General features: G+C 44.8%; 1 protein-coding gene across 1 annotated transcript in view; it reads right to left on the reverse strand.

Annotated features, from left to right (window-relative positions):
* Positions 1-23,407, reverse strand: part of LOC307143811 (ornithine aminotransferase, mitochondrial-like) — a 39,590-nt gene that overhangs the window by 2,372 nt on the left and 13,811 nt on the right. Inside the window, exons 3-9 of the mRNA XM_079845574.1 lie at positions 22,848-23,072; positions 22,664-22,759; positions 17,694-17,821; positions 16,628-16,750; positions 16,102-16,230; positions 7,763-7,876; positions 7,548-7,692 (exon numbers count right to left, since the gene is read on the reverse strand). Coding sequence (XP_079701700.1) covers positions 7,548-7,692; positions 7,763-7,876; positions 16,102-16,230; positions 16,628-16,750; positions 17,694-17,821; positions 22,664-22,759; positions 22,848-23,072 — 960 coding nt within the window. The remainder of the gene's footprint in view (positions 1-7,547; positions 7,693-7,762; positions 7,877-16,101; positions 16,231-16,627; positions 16,751-17,693; positions 17,822-22,663; positions 22,760-22,847; positions 23,073-23,407) is intronic.

The following is a 23,407-nucleotide window of genomic DNA, read 5'->3' on the forward strand; positions in this document are numbered from 1 at the left end:
GAGTGTGTGAGTGTGCGTGCGAGAGTGTTAGAGTGTACGTGCGAGAGTGAGTGTACGTGCGAGAGTGTTAGAGTGTACGTGCAAGAGTGTGTGATTGTGCGTGCGAGAGTGTTTGAGTGTACGTGCGAGAGTGAGTGTACGTGCGAGAGTGTTAGAGTGTACGTGCAAGAGTGTGTGATTGTGCGTGCGAGAGTGTTTGAGTGTACGTGCGAGAGTGTTAGAGTGTACGTGCAAGAGTGTGTGAGTGAACGTGCAAGAGTGTGTGAGTGAACGTGCGAGAGTGTTTGAGTGTACGTGCAAGAGTGTTTGAGTGTACGTGCGAGTGTTTGAGTGTACGTGCGAGAGTGTTTGAGTGTATGTGCGAGAGTGTTTGAGTGTACGTGCGAGTGTTTGAGTGTACGTGCAAGAGTGTGTGAGTGAACGTGCGAGAGTGTGTGAGTGAACGTGCGAGAGTGTTTGAGTGTACGTGCAAGAGTGTTTGAGTGTACGTGCGAGTGTTTGAGTGTACGTGCGAGTGTTTGAGTGTACGTGCAAGAGTGTGTGAGTGAACGTGCGAGAGTGTGTGAGTGAGCGTGCGAGAGTGTTTGAGTGTGTGTGCGAGAGTGTTTGAGTGTACGTGCAAGAGTGTTAGAGTGTACGTGCAAGAGTGTGTGAGTGAACGTGCGAGAGTGTTTGAGTGTACGTGCGAGAGTGTTAGAGTGTACGTGCGAGAGTGAGTGTACGTGCGAGAGTGTTAGAGTGTACGTGCAAGAGTGTGTGATTGTGCGTGCGAGAGTGTTGGAGTGTACGTGCAAGAGTGTGTGAGTGAATGTGCGAGAGTGTGTGAGTGTGCGTGCGAGAGTGTTTGAGTGTACGTGCGAGAGTGTTAGAGTGTACGTGCAAGAGTGTGTGAGTGAACGTGCGAGAGTGTGTGAGTGTGCGTGCGAGAGTGAGTGTACGTGCGAGAGTGTGTGAGTGTACGTGCAAGAGTGTGTGAGTGAACGTGCGAGTGTTTGAGTGTGCGTGCGAGAGTGTTAGAGTGTACGTGCGAGAGTGAGTGTACGTGCGAGAGTGTTAGAGTGTACATGCAAGAGTGTGTGAGTGAACGTGCGAGAGTGTTTGAGTGTGCGTGCGAGAGTGAGTGTACATGCGAGAGTGTGTGAGTGTACGTCTGAGAGTGAGTGTACGTGCGAGAGTGTGTGAGTGTACGTGCAAGAGTGTTTGAGTGTACGTGCGAGAGTGAGTGTACGTGCGAGAGTGTTAGAGTGAACGTGCAAGAGTGTTTGAGTGTGCGTGCGAGAGTGAGTGTACATGCGAGAGTGTGTGAGTGTACGTCTGAGAGTGAGTGTACGTGCGAGAGTGTTAGAGTGTACATGCAAGAGTGTGTGAGTGAACGTGCGAGAGTGTTTGAGTGTGCGTGCGAGAGTGAGTGTACATGCGAGAGTGTGTGAGTGTACGTCTGAGAGTGAGTGTACGTGCGAGAGTGTGTGAGTGTACGTGCAAGAGTGTTTGAGTGTACGTGCGAGAGTGAGTGTACGTGCGAGAGTGTGTGAGTGAACGTGCAAGAGTGTTTGAGTGTGCGTGCGAGAGTGAGTGTACATGCGAGAGTGTGTGAGTGTACGTCTGAGAGTGAGTGTACGTGCGAGAGTGTTAGAGTGTACGTGCAAGAGTGTGTGAGTGAATGTGCGAGAGTGTGTGAGTGAACGTGCGCGAGTGTTTGAGTGTACGTGCGAGAGTGTTTGAGTTTACATGCAAGAGTGTTAGAGTGTACGTGCAAGAGTGAGTGACTGAACGTGCGAGTGTGTTAGTGTGCGTGTGAGAGTGTTTGAGTGTACGTGCGAGTGTTTGAGTGTACGTAAGAGAGTGTTAGAGTGTACGTGCAAGAGTGTGAGTGAACGTGCGAGAGTGTGTGAGTGTGCGTGCGAGAGTGTTTGAGTGTACGTGCGAGAGTGTTTGAGTGTACGTGCGAGAGTGTTAGAGTGTACGTGCAAGAGTGTGTGAGTGTGCGTGCGAGAGTGTTTGAGTGTACGTGCGAGAGTGTTAGAGTGTACGTGCAAGAGTGTGTGAGTGAACGTGCTAGAGTGTTAGAGTGTACGTGCAAGAGTGTGTGAGTGAACGTGCAAGAGTGTTTGAGTGTGCGTGCGAGAGTGAGTGTACATGCGAGAGTGTGTGAGTGTACGTCTGAGAGTGAGTGTACGTGCGAGAGTGTTAGAGTGTACGTGCAAGAGTGTGTGAGTGAATGTGCGAGAGTGTGTGAGTGAACGTGCGCGAGTGTTTGAGTGTACGTGCGAGAGTGTTTGAGTTTACATGCAAGAGTGTTAGAGTGTACGTGCAAGAGTGTGTGACTGAACGTGCGAGTGTGTTAGTGTGCGTGCGAGAGTGTTTGAGTGTACGTGCGAGTGTTTGAGTGTACGTAAGAGAGTGTTAGAGTGTACGTGCAAGAGTGTGAGTGAACGTGCGAGAGTGTGTGAGTGTGCGTGCGAGAGTGTTTGAGTGTACGTGCGAGAGTGTTTGAGTGTACGTGCGAGAGTGTTAGAGTGTACGTGCAAGAGTGTGTGAGTGTGCGTGCGAGAGTGTTTGAGTGTACGTGCGAGAGTGTTAGAGTGTACGTGCAAGAGTGTGTGAGTGAACGTGCTAGAGTGTGTGAGTGAACGTGCGAGAGTGTTTGAGTGTACGTGCAAGAGTGTTTGAGTGTACGTGCGAGAGTGTTTGAGTGTACGTGCGAGAGTGTTTGAGTGTACGTGCGAGAGTGTTTGAGTGTACGTGCGAGTGTTTGAGTGTACGTAAGAGAGTGTTAGAGTGTACGTGCAAGAGTGTGTGAGTGTACGTGCGACAGTGTTAGAGTGTACGTGCAAGAGTGTGTGAGTGAACGTGCGAGAGTGTTTGAGTGTACGTGCAAGAGTGTTTGAGTGTACGTGCGAAAGTGTTTGAGTGTACGTGCGAGAGTGTTTGAGTGTACGTGCGAGAGTGTTTGAGTGTACGTGCGAGAGTGTTTGAGTGTACGTGCGAGAGTGTTTGAGTGTACGTAAGAGAGTGTTAGAGTGTACGTGCAAGAGTGTGTGAGTGAACGTGCGAGAGTGTGTGAGTGTGCGTGCGAGAGTGTTTGAGTGTACGTGCGAGAGTGTTTGAGTGTACGTGCGAGAGTGTTAGAGTGTACGTGCAAGAGTGTGTGAGTGTGCGTGCGAGAGTGTTTGAGTGTACGTGCGAGAGTGTTAGAGTGTACGTGCAAGAGTGTGTGAGTGAACGTGCTAGAGTGTGTGAGTGAACGTGCGAGAGTGTGTGAGTGTGCGTGCGAGAGTGTTTGAGTGTACGTGCGAGAGTGTTAGAGTGTACGTGCAAGAGTGTGTGAGTGAACGTGCGAGAGTGTGTGAGTGTGCGTGCGAGAGTGAGTGTACGTGCGAGAGTGTGTGAGTGTACGTGCAAGAGTGTGTGAGTGAACGTGCGAGAGTGTTTGAGTGTGCGTGCGAGAGTATTTTAATGTGCGTGCGAGTGTTTGAGTGTGCGTGCGAGAGTGTGAGTGTACGTGCGAGAGTGAGTGTACGTGCAAGTGTGTTTGAGTGTACATGCGAGAGTGTTTGAGTGTGCGTGCGAGAGTGTGTGAGTGTGCGTGCGAGAGAGTTTGAGTGTGCGTGCGAGAGTGTTTGAGTGTACGTAAGAGAGTGTGTGAGTGTGCGTGCGAGAGTGTTTGAGTGTACGTGCGAGAGTGTTAGAGTGTACGTGCAAGAGTGTGTGAGTGAACGTGCTAGAGTGTGTGAGTGAACGTGCGAGAGTGTTTGAGTGTACGTGCAAGAGTGTTTGAGTGTACGTGCGAGAGTGTTTGAGTGTACGTGCGAGAGTGTTTGAGTGTACGTGCGAGAGTGTTTGAGTGTACGTGCGAGTGTTTGAGTGTACGTAAGAGAGTGTTAGAGTGTACGTGCAAGAGTGTGTGAGTGTACGTGCGACAGTGTTAGAGTGTACGTGCAAGAGTGTGTGAGTGAACGTGCGAGAGTGTTTGAGTGTACGTGCAAGAGTGTTTGAGTGTACGTGCGAAAGTGTTTGAGTGTACGTGCGAGAGTGTTTGAGTGTACGTGCGAGAGTGTTTGAGTGTACGTGCGAGAGTGTTTGAGTGTACGTGCGAGAGTGTTTGAGTGTACGTAAGAGAGTGTTAGAGTGTACGTGCAAGAGTGTGTGAGTGAACGTGCGAGAGTGTGTGAGTGTGCGTGCGAGAGTGTTTGAGTGTACGTGCGAGAGTGTTAGAGTGTACGTGCAAGAGTGTGTGAGTGAACGTGCGAGAGTGTGTGAGTGTGCGTGCGAGAGTGAGTGTACGTGCGAGAGTGTGTGAGTGTACGTGCAAGAGTGTGTGAGTGAACGTGCGAGAGTGTTTGAGTGTGCGTGCGAGAGTATTTTAATGTGCGTGCGAGTGTTTGAGTGTGCGTGCGAGAGTGTGAGTGTACGTGCGAGAGTGAGTGTACGTGCAAGTGTGTTTGAGTGTACATGCGAGAGTGTTTGAGTGTGCGTGCGAGAGTGTGTGAGTGTGCGTGCGAGAGAGTTTGAGTGTGCGTGCGAGAGTGTTTGAGTGTACGTGCGAGAGTGTACGCACGCACACTCACTCATGCACACACTCACACGCACACACTCTTGCACATTCACTCACACTCTCTCAAGCACACTCACACTCTCAAGCACACTCACTCTGAAAGCACACTCACGCACACACTCGCATGCACACACTCACACTCTCAAGCACACTCACACTCTCAAGCACACTCTCACTCTCAAGCACTCAAGCACACTCTCACTCTCAAGCACACTCAATCTCGCAAGCACACTCACACTCTCAAGCACACTCACTCTCAAGAACACTCACTCTCAAGCTCACGCACACTCACTCTCAAGCACACTAACAATCTCAAGCACGCTCACACTCTCAAGCACGCTCACACTCTCAAGCACGCTCACACTCTCAAGCACGCTCACACTCGCAAGCACGCTCACACTCGCAAGCACACTCTCACTCTCAAGCACGCTCACACTCTCAAGCACGCTCACACTCTCAAGCACGCTCACACTCTCAAGCACGCTCACACTCTCAAGCAAACTCACACTCTCAAGCTCACTCACACTCACAAGCACGCTCACACTCTCAAGCACGCTCACACTCTCAAGCACGCTCACACTCTCAAGCACGCTCACACTCTCAAGCACACTCACACTCTCAAGCTCACTCACACTCTCAAGCTCACTCACACTCTCAAGCATGCTCACACTCTCAAGCATGCTCACACTCTCAAGCACGCTCACACTCTCAAGCACGCTCATACTCAAGCACGCTCACACTCTCAAGCACGCTCACACTCTCAAGCACGCTCACACTCTCAAGCACACTCACACTCTCAAGCACACTCACACTCTCAAGCACACTCACACTCTCAAGCACACTCACACTCTCAAGCACACTCACACTCTCAAGCACACTCACTCTCAAGCACACTCACTCTCAAGCACACTCACACTCTCAAGCACGCTCACTCTCATGCTCACTCACACTCAAAAGCACACTCACACTCTCAAGCACTCACACTCTCAAGCACACTCACACTCTCAAGCACACTCACACTCTCAAGCACGCTCACACTCTCAAGCACGCTCACACTCTCAAGCACGCTCACACTCTCAAGCACGCTCACACTCTCAAGCACGCTCACACTCTCAAGCACACTCACACTCTCAAGCACACTCACTCTCAAGCTCACTCACACTCACAAGCACGCTCACACTCTCAAGCACACTCACTCTCTCAAGCACACTCACTCTCAAGCTCACTCACACTCACAAGCACGCTCACACTCTCAAGAACGCTCACACTCTCAAGCACACTCACTCTCAAGCACACTCACACTCTCAAGCACACTCACTCTCATGCTCACTCACACTCAAAAGCACGCTCACACTCTCAGGAACACTCACACTCTCAAGCACACTCACACTCTCAAGCTCACTCACACTCACAAGCACGCTCACACTCTCAAGCACGCTCACACTCTCAAGCTCACTCACACTCTCAAGCACACTCACACTCTCAAGCTCACTCACACTCTCAAGCTCACTCACACTCTCAAGCATGCTCACACTCTCAAGCACGCTCACACTCTCAAGAACGCTCACACTCTCAAGAACGCTCACACTCTCAAGAACGCTCACACTCTCAAGCACGCTCACACTCGCAAGCTCACTCACAAGCACACTCACTCTCAAGCACGCTCACACTCAAGCTCACTCACAAGCACACTCACTCTCAAGCACACTCACACTCTCAAGCACGCTCACACTCTCAAGCACACTCACACTCTCAAGCACACTCACACTCTCAAGCACACTCTCAAGCACACTCACACTCTCAAGCACACTCACACTTGCAAGCACACTCACACTCTCAAGCACACTCACACTCAAGCACGCTCACACTCTCAAGAACGCTCACACTCTCAAGAACGCTCACACTCTCAAGAACGCTCACACTCTCAAGAACGCTCACACTCACAAGCACACTCACTCTCAAGAACACTCACACTCTCAAGCACACTCAGACGTACTCACACTCTCGCGCGCACACTCACACTCTCGCACGTACACTTACACTCTCGCACGCACACACTCACTCTCGCAAGCACACTCTCACATGTACACTCACACTCTCGCACGTACACTCACACTCTCGCACGCACACACTCACTCTCGCATGTACACTCACACTCTCGCACGCACACACTCGCATGTACACTCACACTCTCGCACGCACACACTCACTCTCGCATGTACACTCACACTCGCACGCACACACTCGCACGCACACACTCACTCTCGCATATACACTCACACTCTCGCACGTACCCTCACACACTCTCGCACACACACACTCACTCTCGCAAGCACACTCTCGCATGTACACTCACACTCTTGCACGTACACTCACACACTCGCACGCACACTCTCGCATGTACACTCTCGCACGCACACACTCACTCAAGAACACTCACACTCTCAAGCACACTCACACTCTCGCACGCACACTCTCGCATGTAAAGTCACACTCTCGCACGCACACTCACGTACACTAACGCACTCTCTCTCGCTCGCACGCACACACTCACTCTCGCATGTACACTCACACTCTCGCACGTACACTCTCGCATGTACACTCACACTCTCGCACGCACACACTCACTCTCGCATGTACACTCACACTCTCGCACGTACACTCACACACTCTCGCACACACACACTCACTCTCGCAAGCACACTCTCGCATGTACACTCACACTCTCGCACGTACACTCACACACTCTCGCAAGCACACTCTCGCAAGCACACTCTCGCATGTACACTCACACTCTCGCACGCACACACTCACTCTCGCACGTACACTCACACACTCGCACGCAGACACTCACACACACTCACACACACACACGCACACACACACCAATCTTGTCTCATGTAATCGCTCAGAGTGTCTCTAGTGTCTTTATTGACTGGCATGTGAGCGTCTGATTGGACGGGTTTGTTGTGGTTCTGGTTCTGCCGCTCACCTTCGGTCTCGTTGATGATGATGGCGTTGAGGAGGCCTTTCCCACGCACGCCGCTCACGATCTCTCGGGGCAGTTTGTTGAGCTCGGCCCGCAGGATCTGACCCATCCGTTCAGCATTCGCAGCCAGATTCTCCTCCTCCAGAACCTGCAGAGATCCAGAGCGATGATGAGCCGCGCTCACACACACACACACACGTGCGCAAACACACACTGACCTCCAGAGCGGCGATGGCGACGCGGCAGGCCAGAGGGTTTCCTCCATATGTGGATCCGTGTTCTCCGGGTTTGATGGTCAACATCACCTCATCATCACACAGAACAGCAGACACCTGAAACACACACACACACACACACACACAGATCAGGCAGTGCTTCCGATAAAACAACACACGTGTGATTGATATGTGCCAATGTGTGTGAACCTGGGTGTGCTCTTTGATACCAATCTCTCATTTGAAAGCCACCTTTCTAGCATCTGTAAAACTGCATTCTACTGTCTTAAAAATATCTCTAAATTACGGCTCATGCTCTCAATGCCAAACGCTGAACAGTGAGTTGAGTCGTTCATGAGCTGTAGATTATTGTAATGTTGATGAGCTGTAGATTATTGTAATGTTGATGAGCTGTAGATTATTGTAATGTTGATGAGCTGTAGATTATTGTAATGTTGATGAGCTGTAGATTATTGTAATGTTGATGAGCTGTAGATTATTGTAATGTTGATGAGCTGTAGATTATTGTAATGTTGATGAGCTGTAGATTATTGTAATGTTGATGAGCTGTAGATTATTGTAATGTTGATGAGCTGTAGATTATTGTAATGTTGATGAGCTGTAGATTATTGTAATGTTGATGAGCTGTAGATTATTGTAATGTTCATGAGCTGTAGATTATTGTAATGTTGATGAGCTGTAGATTATTGTAATGATGATGAGCTGTAGATTATTGTAATGTTGATGAGCTGTAGATTATTGTAATGTTGATGAGCTGTAGATTATTGTAATGTTGATGAGCTGTAGATTATTGTAATGTTGATGAGCTGTAGATTATTGTAATGTTGATGAGCTGTAGATTATTGTAATGTTGATGAGCTGTAGATTATTGTAATGTTGATGAGCTGTAGATTATTGTAATGTTGATGAGCTGTAGATTATTGTAATGTTGATGAGCTGTAGATTATTGTAATGTTGATGAGCTGTAGATTATTGTAATGTTGATGAGCTGTAGATTATTGTAATGTTGATGAGCTGTAGATTATTGTAATGTTGATGAGCTGTAGATTATTGTAATGTTGATGAGCTGTAGATTATTGTAATGTTGATGAGCTGTAGATTATTGTAATGTTGATGAGCTGTAGATTATTGTAATGCTCATGAGCTGTAGATTATTGTAATGTTGATGAGCTGTAGATTATTGTAATGTTGATGAGCTGTAGATTATTGTAATGTTGATGAGCTGTAGATTATTGTAATGTTGATGAGCTGTAGATTATTGTAATGCTCATGAGCTGTAGATTATTGTAATGTTGATGAGCTGTAGATTATTGTAATGTTGATGAGCTGTAGATTATTGTAATGTTGATGAGCTGTAGATTATTGTAATGCTCATGAGCTGTAGATTATTGTAATGTTGATGAGCTGTAGATTATTGTAATGTTGATGAGCTGTAGATTATTGTAATGTTGATGAGCTGTAGATTATTGTAATGTTGATGAGCTGTAGATTATTGTAATGCTCATGAGCTGTAGATTATTGTAATGTTGATGAGCTGTAGATTATTGTAATGTTGATGAGCTGTAGATTATTGTAATGTTGATGAGCTGTAGATTATTGTAATGTTGATGAGCTGTAGATTATTGTAATGATGATGAGCTGTAGATTATTGTAATGTTGATGAGCTGTAGATTATAGTAATGTTGATGAGCTGTAGATTATTGTAATGATGATGAGCTGTAGATTATTGTAATGATGATGAGCTGTAGATTATTGTAATGTTGATGAGCTGTAGATTATTGTAATGCTGATGAGCTGTAGATTATTGTAATGCTCATGAGCTGTAGATTATTGTAATGTTGATGAGCTGTAGATTATTGTAATGTTGATGAGCTGTAGATTATAGTAATGTTGATGAGCTGTAGATTATTGTAATGTTGATGAGCTGTAGATTATTGTAATGATGATGAGCTGTAGATTATTGTAATATTGATGAGCTGTAGATTATTGTAATGTTGATGAGCTGTAGATTATTGTAATGTTGATGAGCTGTAGATTATTGTAATGATGATGAGCTGTAGATTATTGTAATGTTGATGAGCTGTAGATTATTGTAATGTTGATGAGCTGTAGATTATTGTAATGTTGATGAGCTGTAGATTATTGTAATGTTGATGAGCTGTAGATTATAGTAATGTTGATGAGCTGTAGATTATAGTAATGTTGATGAGCTGTAGATTATTGTAATGATGATGAGCTGTAGATTATTGTAATGTTGATGAGCTGTAGATTATTGTAATGTTGATGAGCTGTAGATTATTGTAATGATGATGAGCTGTAGATTATTGTAATGTTGATGAGCTGTAGATTATTGTAATGTTGATGAGCTGTAGATTATTGTAATGTTGATGAGCTGTAGATTATAGTAATGTTGATGAGCTGTAGATTATTGTAATGATGATGAGCTGTAGATTATTGTAATGTTGATGAGCTGTAGATTATTGTAATGTTGATGAGCTGTAGATTATTGTAATGTTGATGAGCTGTAGATTATTGTAATGTTGATGAGCTGTAGATTATTGTAATGATGATGAGCTGTAGATTATTGTAATGTTGATGAGCTGTAGATTATTGTAATGTTGATGAGCTGTAGATTATTGTAATGATGATGAGCTGTAGATTATTGTAATGTTGATGAGCTGTAGATTATTGTAATGTTCATGAGCTGTAGATTATTGTAATGTTGATGAGCTGTAGATTATTGTAATGTTGATGAGCTGTAGATTATTGTAATGTTGATGAGCTGTAGATTATAGTAATGTTGATGAGCTGTAGATTATAGTAATGTTGATGAGCTGTAGATTATTGTAATGATGATGAGCTGTAGATTATTGTAATGTTGATGAGCTGTAGATTATTGTAATGTTGATGAGCTGTAGATTATTGTAATGATGATGAGCTGTAGATTATTGTAATGTTGATGAGCTGTAGATTATTGTAATGTTGATGAGCTGTAGATTATTGTAATGTTGATGAGCTGTAGATTATAGTAATGTTGATGAGCTGTAGATTATTGTAATGATGATGAGCTGTAGATTATTGTAATGTTGATGAGCTGTAGATTATTGTAATGTTGATGAGCTGTAGATTATTGTAATGTTGATGAGCTGTAGATTATTGTAATGATGATGAGCTGTAGATTATTGTAATGTTGATGAGCTGTAGATTATTGTAATGATGATGAGCTGTAGATTATTGTAATGTTGATGAGCTGTAGATTATTGTAATGTTGATGAGCTGTAGATTATTGTAATGTTGATGAGCTGTAGATTATTGTAATGTTGATGAGCTGTAAATTATTGTAATGTTGATGAGCTGTAGATTATTGTAATGATGATGAGCTGTAGATTATTGTAATGTTGATGAGCTGTAGATTATTGTAATGTTGATGAGCTGTAGATTATTGTAATGTTGATGAGCTGTAGATTATTGTAATGTTCATGAGCTGTAGATTATTGTAATGTTGATGAGCTGTAGATTATTGTAATGATGATGAGCTGTAGATTATTGTAATGTTGATGAGCTGTAAATTATTGTAATGTTGATGAGCTGTAGATTATTGTAATGATGATGAGCTGTAGATTATTGTAATGATGATGAGCTGTAGATTATTGTAATGTTGATGAGCTGTAAATTATTGTAATGTTGATGAGCTGTAGATTATTGTAATGTTGATGAGCTGTGGATTATTGTAATGTTGATGAGCTGTAGATTATTGTAATGTTGATGAGCTGTAGATTATTGTAATGTTGATGAGCTGTAGATTATTGTAATGATGATGAGCTGTAGATTATTGTAATGTTCATGAGCTGTAGATTATTGTAATGATGATGAGCTGTAGATTATTGTAATGATGATGAGCTGTAGATTATTGTAATGCTGATGAGCTGTAGATTATTGTAATGATGATGAGCTGTAGATTATTGTAATGTTCATGAGCTGTAGATTATTGTAATGTTGATGAGCTGTAGATTATTGTAATGATGATGAGCTGTAGATTATTGTAATGTTGATGAGCTGTAGATTATTGTAATGTTGATGAGCTGTAGATTATTGTAATGATGATGAGCTGTAGATTATTGTAATGATGATGAGCTGTAGATTATTGTAATGTTGATGAGCTGTAGATTATTGTAATGTTGATGAGCTGTAGATTATTGTAATGTTGATGAGCTGTAGATTATTGTAATGATGATGAGCTGTAGATTATTGTAATGTTCATGAGCTGTAGATTATTGTAATGTTGATGAGCTGTAGATTATTGTAATGATCATGAGCTGTAGATTATTGTAATGTTGATGAGCTGTAGATTATTGTAATGTTCATGAGCTGTAGATTATTGTAATGTTGATGAGCTGTAGATTATTGTAATGTTGATGAGCTGTAGATTATTGTAATGTTGATGAGCTGTAGATTATTGTAATGATGATGAGCTGTAGATTATTGTAATGTTCATGAGCTGTAGATTATTGTAATGTTGATGAGCTGTAGATTATTGTAATGATCATGAGCTGTAGATTATTGTAATGTTGATGAGCTGTAGATTATTGTAATGTTGATGAGCTGTAGATTATTGTAATGTTGATGAGCTGTAGATTATTGTAATGTTCATGAGCTGTAGATTATTGTAATGATCATGAGCTGTAGATTATTGTAATGTTGATGAGCTGTAGATTATTGTAATGTTGATGAGCTGTAGATTATTGTAATGATCATGAGCTGTAGATTATTGTAATGTTGATGAGCTGTAGATTATTGTAATGATCATGAGCTGTAGATTATTGTAATGTTGATGAGCTGTAGATTATTGTAATGATCATGAGCTGTAGATTATTGTAATGATCATGAGCTGTAGATTATTGTAATGTTGATGAGCTGTAGATTATTGTAATGATCATGAGCTGTAGATTATTGTAATGATCATGAGCTGTAGATTATTGTAATGATCATGAGCTGTAGATTATTGTAATGTTGATGAGCTGTAGATTATTGTAATGTTGATGAGCTGTAGATTATTGTAATGTTGATGAGCTGTAGATTATTGTAATGTTCATGAGCTGTAGATTATTGTAATGTTGATGAGCTGTAGATTATTGTAATGATCATGAGCTGTAGATTATTGTAATGTTGATGAGCTGTAGATTATTGTAATGTTGATGAGCTGTAGATTATTGTAATGATCATGAGCTGTAGATTATTGTAATGTTGATGAGCTGTAGATTATTGTAATGATCATGAGCTGTAGATTATTGTAATGTTGATGAGCTGTAGATTATTGTAATGCTGATGAGCTGTAGATTATTGTAATGTTGATGAGCTGTAGATTATTGTAATGTTGATGAGCTGTAGATTATTGTAATGTTGATGAGCTGTAGATTATTGTAATGTTGATGAGCTGTAGATTATTGTAATGTTGATGAGCTGTAGATTATTGTAATGTTGATGAGCTGTAGATTATTGTAATGTTGATGAGCTGTAGATTATAGTAATGATCATGAGCTGTAGATTATTGTAATGTTGATGAGCTGTAGATTATTGTAATGTTGATGAGCTGTAGATTATTGTAATGTTGATGAGCTGTAGATTATTGTAATGATCATGAGCTGTAGATTATTGTAATGTTGATGAGCTGTAGATTATTGTAATGATCATGAGCTGTAGATTATTGTAATGTTGATGAGCTGTAGATTATTGTAATGATCATGAGCTGTAGATTATTGTAATGATCATGAGCTGTAGATTATTGTAATGTTGATGAGCTGTAGATTATTGTAATGATCATGAGCTGTAGATTATTGTAATGTTCATGAGCTGTAGATTATTGTAATGCTGATGAGCTGTAGATTATTGTAATGTTGATGAGCTGTAGATTATTGTAATGTTGATGAGCTGTAGATTATTGTAATGTTGATGAGCTGTAGATTATTGTAATGTTGATGAGCTGTAGATTATTGTAATGTTGATGAGCTGTAGATTATTGTAATGTTGATGAGCTGTAGATTATTGTAATGTTGATGAGCTGTAGATTATAGTAATGATCATGAGCTGTAGATTATTGTAATGTTGATGAGCTGTAGATTATTGTAATGTTGATGAGCTGTAGATTATTGTAATGTTGATGAGCTGTAGATTATTGTAATGATCATGAGCTGTAGATTATTGTAATGTTGATGAGCTGTAGATTATTGTAATGATCATGAGCTGTAGATTATTGTAATGTTGATGAGCTGTAGATTATTGTAATGCTGATGAGCTGTAGATTATTGTAATGTTGATGAGCTGTAGATTATTGTAATGTTGATGAGCTGTAGATTATTGTAATGTTGATGAGCTGTAGATTATTGTAATGTTGATGAGCTGTAGATTATTGTAATGCTGATGAGCTGTAGATTATTGTAATGTTGATGAGCTGTAGATTATTGTAATGTTCATGAGCTGTAGATTATTGTAATGTTGATGAGCTGTAGATTATTGTAATGTTGATGAGCTGTAGATTATTGTAATGTTCATGAGCTGTAGATTATTGTAATGTTGATGAGCTGTAGATTATTGTAATGTTGATGAGCTGTAGATTATTGTAATGTTGATGAGCTGTAGATTATTGTAATGTTGATGAGCTGTAGATTATTGTAATGTTGATGAGCTGTAGATTATTGTAATGTTCATGAGCTGTAGATTATTGTAATGTTCATGAGCTGTAGATTATTGTAATGTTGATGAGCTGTAGATTATTGTAATGTTGATGAGCTGTAGATTATTGTAATGTTGATGAGCTGTAGATTATTGTAATGCTGATGAGCTGTAGATTATTGTAATGTTGATGAGCTGTAGATTATTGTAATGTTCATGAGCTGTAGATTATTGTAATGTTGATGAGCTGTAGATTATTGTAATGTTCATGAGCTGTAGATTATTGTAATGTTCATGAGCTGTAGATTATTGTAATGTTGATGAGCTGTAGATTATTGTAATGTTGATGAGCTGTAGATTATTGTAATGTTGATGAGCTGTAGATTATTGTAATGTTGATGAGCTGTAGATTATTGTAATGTTGATGAGCTGTAGATTATTGTAATGCTGATGAGCTGTAGATTATTGTAATGTTGATGAGCTGTAGATTATTGTAATGTTGATGAGCTGTAGATTATTGTAATGTTGATGAGCTGTAGATTATTGTAATGTTGATGAGCTGTAGATTATTGTAATGTTGATGAGCTGTAGATTATTGTAATGTTCATGAGCTGTAGATTATTGTAATGTTGATGAGCTGTAGATTATTGTAATGTTCATGAGCTGTAGATTATTGTAATGTTCATGAGCTGTAGATTATTGTAATGTTGATGAGCTGTAGATTATTGTAATGTTGATGAGCTGTAGATTATTGTAATGTTGATGAGCTGTAGATTATTGTAATGTTGATGAGCTGTAGATTATTGTAATGTTGATGAGCTGTAGATTATTGTAATGTTCATGAGCTGTAGATTATTGTAATGTTGATGAGCTGTAGATTATTGTAATGTTGATGAGCTGTAGATTATTGTAATGTTGATGAGCTGTAGATTATTGTAATGATGATGAGCTGTAGATTATTGTAATGTTGATGAGCTGTAGATTATTGTAATGTTCATGAGCTGTAGATTATTGTAATGTTGATGAGCTGTAGATTATTGTAATGTTCATGAGCTGTAGATTATTGTAATGTTCATGAGCTGTAGATTATTGTAATGCTCTACTGGGTGGTTGCCCTGCTCGCCTAATAAACAAACTCCAGCTGGTCCAAAACGCAGCAGCTCCAGTTCTTACTAGAACCAGGAAGTGTGACCATATTAGCCCAGTTCTCTCAACACTGCACTGGCTGCCTATTAAACATCGCATACATTTTAAAATCTTGCTTATTACTTACAAAGCACTAAATGGTTTAGCTCCCCAATACTTGAGCGAGCTCTTAACACATTATCCTCCATCACGTCTACTGCGCTCTCTAAACTCTGGCCAGTTGATCATACCGAGAATATCCAAATCAACCGCAGGCGCTCGATCCTTTTCCTATTTAGCTCCTAAACTCTGGAACTCTTCCTAGCATTGTTCGGGAAGCAGACACACTCTGTCAGTTTAAATCTAGACTAAAAACACATCTCTTTACTGTGGCATACACATAAAACACTTTTTCAGTTAAATGATTGTTAGGCTGCATTAATTAGGTTTCTACTGTGAAGCTGCTGTGAAACATCTGTATTGTAAGAAGCGCTGTATTAATAAAGCTGACTTGACTTGAGACTCACGGGATACACTCCTCCTGACAGAGCTTTACCCAGAACCACCAGATCTGGTCTGACCGCCTCATGATCCACAGCCAAACGCCGCCCAGTGCGGGCCAGACCCGTCTGAACCTCATCAGCGATGAACAGAACCTGCACACACACATTGAGCTGAGATTAAACACACAACTATAGTCTGTGAGAGTGTGCGTGTGTGTGAAAGAGAGTGAGAGTGCGTGTGTGTGTGTGTGAGAGAGAGCGTGTGTATGTGAGTGTGTGTGTGTGAAAGAGTGAGAGGGTGTGTGTGAAAGAGAGTGAGTGTGTGTGTGAGAGAGAGCGTGTGTATGTGAGTGTGTGTGTGTGTGAAAGAGTGAGAGGGTGTGTGTGAAAGAGAGTGAGTGTGTGTGTGAGAGAGAGCGTGTGTATGTGAGTGTGTGTGTGAAAGAGTGAGAGGGTGTGTGTGAAAGAGAGTGAGTGTGTGTGTGTGTGAGAAAGAGAGTGAGAGAGTGTGTGTGTGTGTAAGTGTGTGTGTGAGTGTGTGTGTACTTGCATTGTGTTTAGTGCACAGCTCCCGGACTTTAGTGAGGTAACCAGCATCAGGGACGACGACGCCCGCTTCGCCCTGAATGGGCTCCACCATGAACGCAGCCACGTTTGGATCCTGCAGTGCTTTCTGTACCACACACACACACACACACACACACACACACACACACACACACACACACACACACACACACACACACACACACACACACACACACACACACACACACACACACACACACACACACACACACACACACACACACACACACACACACACACACACACACACACACACACACACACACACACACACACACACACACGATTAGGAAGAACCGGTTGAGCTGGTTGAGTTACAGGTTGTTTGAATGGCTGCACAATGTGGTCAAAGTTGTTGTTAATTATATCATTATGACCATAAAATAACATCAACAACAATTTTTAATATATTATAATTAATGAATATAGTCATTAATATTATTATAATAATTATTTTATATTTGAATACAGTACTACTACTAATAATAATAAGGGCCGAGCACTGATGGTGTGAGGACTGGAGTCTGTTCTTCGCCTCAGAATCAGGCGTGGCAATGGCTCGAGAGCGCCACCTACAATATTTATAATATAAGTGCCGTTCACACTACGCTTCATGTACAGGTATGAGATTCGGGACACACACGTGACAGCCCAACACCTACAAAACACCCTGGAAACCAACAGGAAGTGACATATTTAGAATTCTCTCTGCAAAATGTTTGCGGTTTTTCCATTTCCAGATGTTGTACTTTAACTCCTCCTAGAGATTTTATCGGATAAACATCATATTTGGTCAGTCTAATCTAAAGACCTTTACAATGTTAAATCCCAAACATGCTAAATCATGCAACACGTGGCTAAGAGCTAATGAATGCGATTGACACCATGAAACAGGAAGCTGTTGTAACTCGACCTGCCCCAAACCTCACATGTGTGATAATAGTCCAGGCCTGAAGACTGTATGCCAATATTCAGTTACAGTAAAAGCACCACCTGCTGGCGTGTGTGTGTGTGTGTGTGATTGGCACCTCTAGTGCAGCGATGTCATTATACGGCACCAGCTCGAATCCAGGCATGAATGGGCCGAACCCGTCGTAGCTGCTGGGGTCTGTGGAGCTGGAGATGGCCGCCATCGTGCGACCCCAGAAGTTTCCCACTGCAGGAGCACAACGGCTCATTATTACCTCACAACGTCATCAAACTCAGTCAGCGTTCGTCTCTGAGCATTAACCCTCTGGGGCTCTTCGGTCATTTCTGACCAGAATTTATTAAAATAAAAGATGTTAAAAATCATAGCTTCATCGGAATGGTCCGAAACTTGGTGACTTTATTGGTACTTGGTATATGAACACCCACAAAAATTGGGGACAGGATTTGAAAAGTCTAAGTGCGTCACACTCACACACACACACACAAAAACACAATTAGCTTTTGGAATGGCACGCGTTAATTTGTGTGTGTGTGTGTGTGCTTTTGTGTGTATAAGTGTGTGAGTTTTTTTTGTCTATTTTGCACTCTTGATGTTTTAGAGATTCACCCCTTCACTGTTGAGTCCTTTTTTCTGCATCCTGGCTGATTTGTAGATTGTATGCACAAAAAAACTCTGTATTTTCATATTTTTGCCAATTTCCCATTCATTTCCTCTGCGGGGTAATTTTTGACCCGAAGGTCCTGAGTGTGACTATTTTTTTTACGACCACTTAGACTTTTCAAATCCGGTCCCCAATTTTTTGGGTGTTCATATACCAAGTTTCGGACTATTCCGATGAAGCTACAATGTTTTTTTTATTTTTTATAAAACACAAGATCCACTATAGTGGTAAAAATGGGCTATTGCGTGATAAAAATGCTCAATGTGTCCACCGGATGGCACCGATCTCGTTTAAAAAATTGCTTTCTTGAGGCCTAGGCTTGACTCTAAAATGAATTACAGCTTCAATAATTTTTTTTTTAAATTTATATTGTGACAAGTCTCCCAAGCTCTCGTCAGCGTCGCCCTGGAAACTAACACGGATCACCTGCAGCCACTCAGCACGGCCCGGATCTTCACAGCTGCAGGCGATCACCACAACACTTAAAACACAGCACCATGGGACTCCAGTTTGAGCACTAACTCCATGCAAAGACGCGCTAACACTTCTCTCTCTCTCGCTCTCTCTCTCTCTCTCTCTCAGACAGCAGCTTGTGACACTCTAGCCACACCGTCTCACTGACGTCACCGCGACCCACCCTGCACCAGAGGAGAAAGGAAGCACCGCGCACCAGCACTTCTTCACCATCACCACGTTTGTTCACCTTTGTGCAATAAACCCACCCTCCGGGGGCTTTTCACTAATTCTGTGTTGTGTGATTCTTCACCCTGCCACAGTGGTGGAGAATGCGGGCAAGAGCGTGAAGAATCACCAACCATCCCCGAACTTTTACATCATTTTTTTTTCATTCCCCCACAGTCAACTCACGAGAACCCGGAAAAAGGGCGGTGCTCCTCCCCGTCATGGAAGACCTGCTCAAATGCCTGACTGAAGTGAGTGCGCGACAACAACAGATCGCCGAGCACCTAGCGGCTCGTCAGGCAAAGGTGGAAGAAGAATTCGCCGCCCTCCGCCTCTCAGCACGTTCCGCTTCCTGACCCCCGTATCCGAGTAACCCAGCTACTGCCGAAGCTAACCTCTCAAGATGACGTTGAACTGTTTCTACGGATGTTCGAGAATACGGCGGTACGGGAGAACTGGGGCCGCGACGAGTGGGCGCGGCTGCTGGGTCCCCTATTGACCGGTGAGGCTCAACGAGCATATTTTTCCCTTCCCGCTGAGAGCGCTGATAATTATGATGAGTTAAAGAAAGAAATCCTCATGCGCCTCGGGCTATCCGCCATCTCGGCCGCCCAGTTATTCCACGAGTGGGAGTTCAAGCCACGACGCCCAGCCCACCATCCTACCGCCGCAGAAGACCTCCAAAGCCCAGCTGCCTATCACCTGCGTGCACGGTGACACTCGTCACGTCCCGGCACGCCGAGTGACGATTTCTGTTGGCCCCGGCGCCTGGGCGGTTGAAGTGGGCGTTGTGAAGGATCTGCCTCTTCCAGTGCTCCTTGGACGGGACTGGCCGGGGTTCGAAGAGCTTCTTCGGGCCCCCACGCAGCCAGCCGGGCCGGGAGCCGCCACCGAAGTCGCCGCAGGCGACGGAGAACCGCCCTGCTGGCGTTGGACAGCGGGAGAGATGGTGAGTCCCCCTCCCCGGCTTCTAATGTGTTTCTTGATGTCTTTCAACAGGTCCAGGGAGGGGGCTACTTCGCTAAGGCCCAGCTGAAGGACGACCGACTTAAGAATTGTTGGTCGCAAGTCCGTACGGTAGATGGCCAAGACCACCAGCCAGCATCCCATCCTCTCTCGCAATTCATTGTGAAGAGTGGCCTGTTGTACGGTGTCGCCCAGCGGAGGGGGGAGGTAAAAGAGCTGCTCGTGGTTCCCAAGCCAAAAGTGGAGATGGTCATGGAGCTGGCCCACAGCCATCCGATGGCCGGCCACCTGGGGACCAACACCATCCAGCACATCCGGGACCGTTTCCACTGGCCAGGCTTGGATGGAGACGTGAAGCGGTTCTGCCAAGCCTGTCCCACCTGCCAACGAACCGCGCCACGAGCCCGTCCCCCCCAGTCCACTCATTCCGCTTCCCATCATCGGGGTACCTTTCGAGCGGATTGGAATGGACCTGCTGGGGCCGTTGCCTAAGTCTGCCCGAGGACATGAACACATCCTGGTGATCGTTGACTACGCCACCCGGTATCCAGAGGCAATTCCCCTAAGAAAGGCAACGGCAAAGAACATCGCCAAGGAACTTTTCCTCCTCTGCACCCGAGTCGGCATCCCAGCGGAGATACTGACGGACCAAGGGACCCCCTTCATGTCCCGGCTAATGGCTGACTTCTGTCGGCTGCTGGAGGTAAAACAGCTCCGGACCACCGTGTACCATCCCCAGACGGACGGGCTTGTGGAGCGGTTTAACCAAACCCTGAAGCAGATGCTCCGGCGGGTGGCAGCCGAAGACAGGAAGGACTGGGACCTGATGCTCCCCTACGTCCTGTTCGGAGTCCGAGAGGTGCCCCAAGCCTCGACCGGTTTCACCCCGTCCGAGCTGCTCTTCAGTCGTCAGCCAAGGGGCCTCCTGGACGTGGCCCGGGAAGCCTGGGAGCAGCAGCAGCCGACCCCTCTCCGCTCTGCCATCGAGCATGTGAGGGAAATGCGTGAGCGGATCGAGAGGGTCATGCCATTAGTCCGGGAACACCTCAAGAAGGCGCAGCGGTCCCAACAGCAACACTACAACCGGGCGGCCCAGCCACGTGAGTTCCAACCGGGCGACAGAGTCATGGTGCTGGTCCCCACCTCAGCATGCAAGTTCCTCGCGACCTGGCAAGGTCCATTCACTGTCATTGAGCGAGTTGGTCCTGTCAACTACCGGTTGCGCCAGCCGGGTAGGCGGCGTGAAGAACAGTTGTACCATATCAACCTGCTGAAGAGGTGGGTGGGGACCCAGGACCAGCTCACGGCTCTGGCCTCGGTCGAACCCCTGGTGGTGGACGTGGGAGAACAGCTGTCCGTCACCCAGAAGACCGAGCTGAACCATCTGGTCCGTCAGTTCTGCACACGTCCCGGGCAGACCAACGTCATCCAGCACGACATTCGCACACCACCCGGACTCGTCGTAAGGCAGTGGCCCTATCGGGTCCCCGAGGCTCGGAGACATGCCATTGAGGATGAGATTTGTGAGAAGTTAGGGGTAATCGAACCATCTTGCAGCGCCTGGTCCAGCCCTATCGTCATGGTACCGAAGCCGGACGGCACCCTCCGCTTCTGCAATGACTTCCGCCGACTCAACGAGGTCTCGGAGTTCGATGGCTACCCGATGCCCCGTGTAGACAAGCTGTTGGAACGCTTGGGGAGGGCCCGGTACATCTCGACGCTTGACTTCACCAAGGGGTACTGGCAAGTCCCCCTGACAAACTCTGCCAAGGAGAAGACGGCGTTTTCAACTCCCACTGGGCACTGGCAATACCGGACGCTCCCCTTCGGCAACGGATGATGGACATCCTGCTCCGTCCCCACCAAGCATATGCGGCGGCCTACCTCGACGACGTGGCCATCCACTCCGAGACCCGGCAGGACCACCTGGAGCGGCTGCGCAGGGTGCTCCTGGAACTCCGACGGGCTGGACTGACCGCCAACCCCCGGAAATGCCATCTTGCCCTCGCCGAGGCTCAGTACCTGGGTTTCCGGGTGGGTCAAGGGCTGATCCAGCCCCAGAAGAAGAAAGTCGACACCATCCTGTCAGCACCTTGCCCGGAAACCAAGACCCAGGTACGAGGCTTATTATCGCTGCTTTATCCCTAACTCCTCCACCCTAGCAACTCCCCTGACAGACCTGACCAGGAAGGGGCAGCCGGAGAAGGTAAAATGGGACAGGACCTTCCGGGATATCAAGACCGCACTGACCACGGAACCGGTCTTGAGGGCGCCCGACTTCAACTGCCCCTTCCTGCTGCAGACGGACGCCTCCGACACGGGCCTGGGGGCGGTCCTTTCCCAGGTCCAGGAGGGAGAGGAGCATCCGTCACATACATCAGCCGTAAGTTGACCCCAGCCGAAACCAGGTTTGCAGCGGTGGAGAAGGAAGCCCTGGCCATCAAGTGGGCAGTCCTTTCACTAATTCTGTGTTGTGTGATTCTTCACCCTGCCACTATATATATATATATATATATATATATATATATATATATATATATATTGCATAAATATTCATTATAAATCATAAAATTATCTCAAAACACCAAAAAAGAAAATAAAAAATATTGAACAAATATATATTTGATTTATTTTACTCAAATTGTATTTTATGAGTGTGACCCATAAATGAAGAACCCCAGAGGGTTAAACGTGTGTGACATGAAAACAGCAGTGTGTTGTCCGATATGTGACTCAGATTCTCTCCTCTACTGACTTACTGGCAAAAACGATCTTGGCCTCATATTTGGGGACGCCCTTGACAGCATACGCCCACTTACGAGCCAGTTTACAGGCCGTCTCTCCGCCCTCCACACCTGAAACACACACACACACACACACACACTCATGAGACACAGTGAGTTCCTCAGCGCTCGAGGCGAGACTCGTCTGGCGTGTTCAGACCTGTGTTCATGGGCAGCACTTTGTCGTATCCGAACAGGCGGGTGATGTACTGCTCGTACGCCCCCAGCACGTCGTTGTAGAAGGCTCTGGATGTGAGTGTGAGTCTGGAGGCCTGAGCGGTCAGCGCGCCGATGATCTTCGGGTGGCAGTGACCCTGGTTCACGGCGCTGTACGCACTCAGGAAGTCAAAGTACCGCCGGCCCTCCACGTCCCACATGTGAACTCCTGCAACAGCACAGATTCAGCTCAGCTCTCTGTGACGGCCCACTCACTAATAGTAGCATCATCAAAATAATACTTAAGTAAATATACACTGAACAAAATTATAAAAGCAACACTTTTCTTTTTACCCCCATTTCTTTATGAGCTGAACTTTCTCTAATGTACACAAAAGGTAGCCTGGATGCCAGCCGAACTTAGCCCCGCCCACAACATTTTAACTCTGGCAGTTCGGTCTGGACTTGATCGATAGAGGAGTAATTATGCCCGAACAGAAGCTGTTCGGACCAATGAAATCATCAGGGCAGGCTTTAGATGATGATGGACAGATGATCAACAGT

Source organism: Gobio gobio (assembly GCF_949357685.1).
Source record: "Gobio gobio genome assembly, chromosome: 20".
NCBI lineage: Eukaryota > Metazoa > Chordata > Actinopteri > Cypriniformes > Gobionidae > Gobio > Gobio gobio.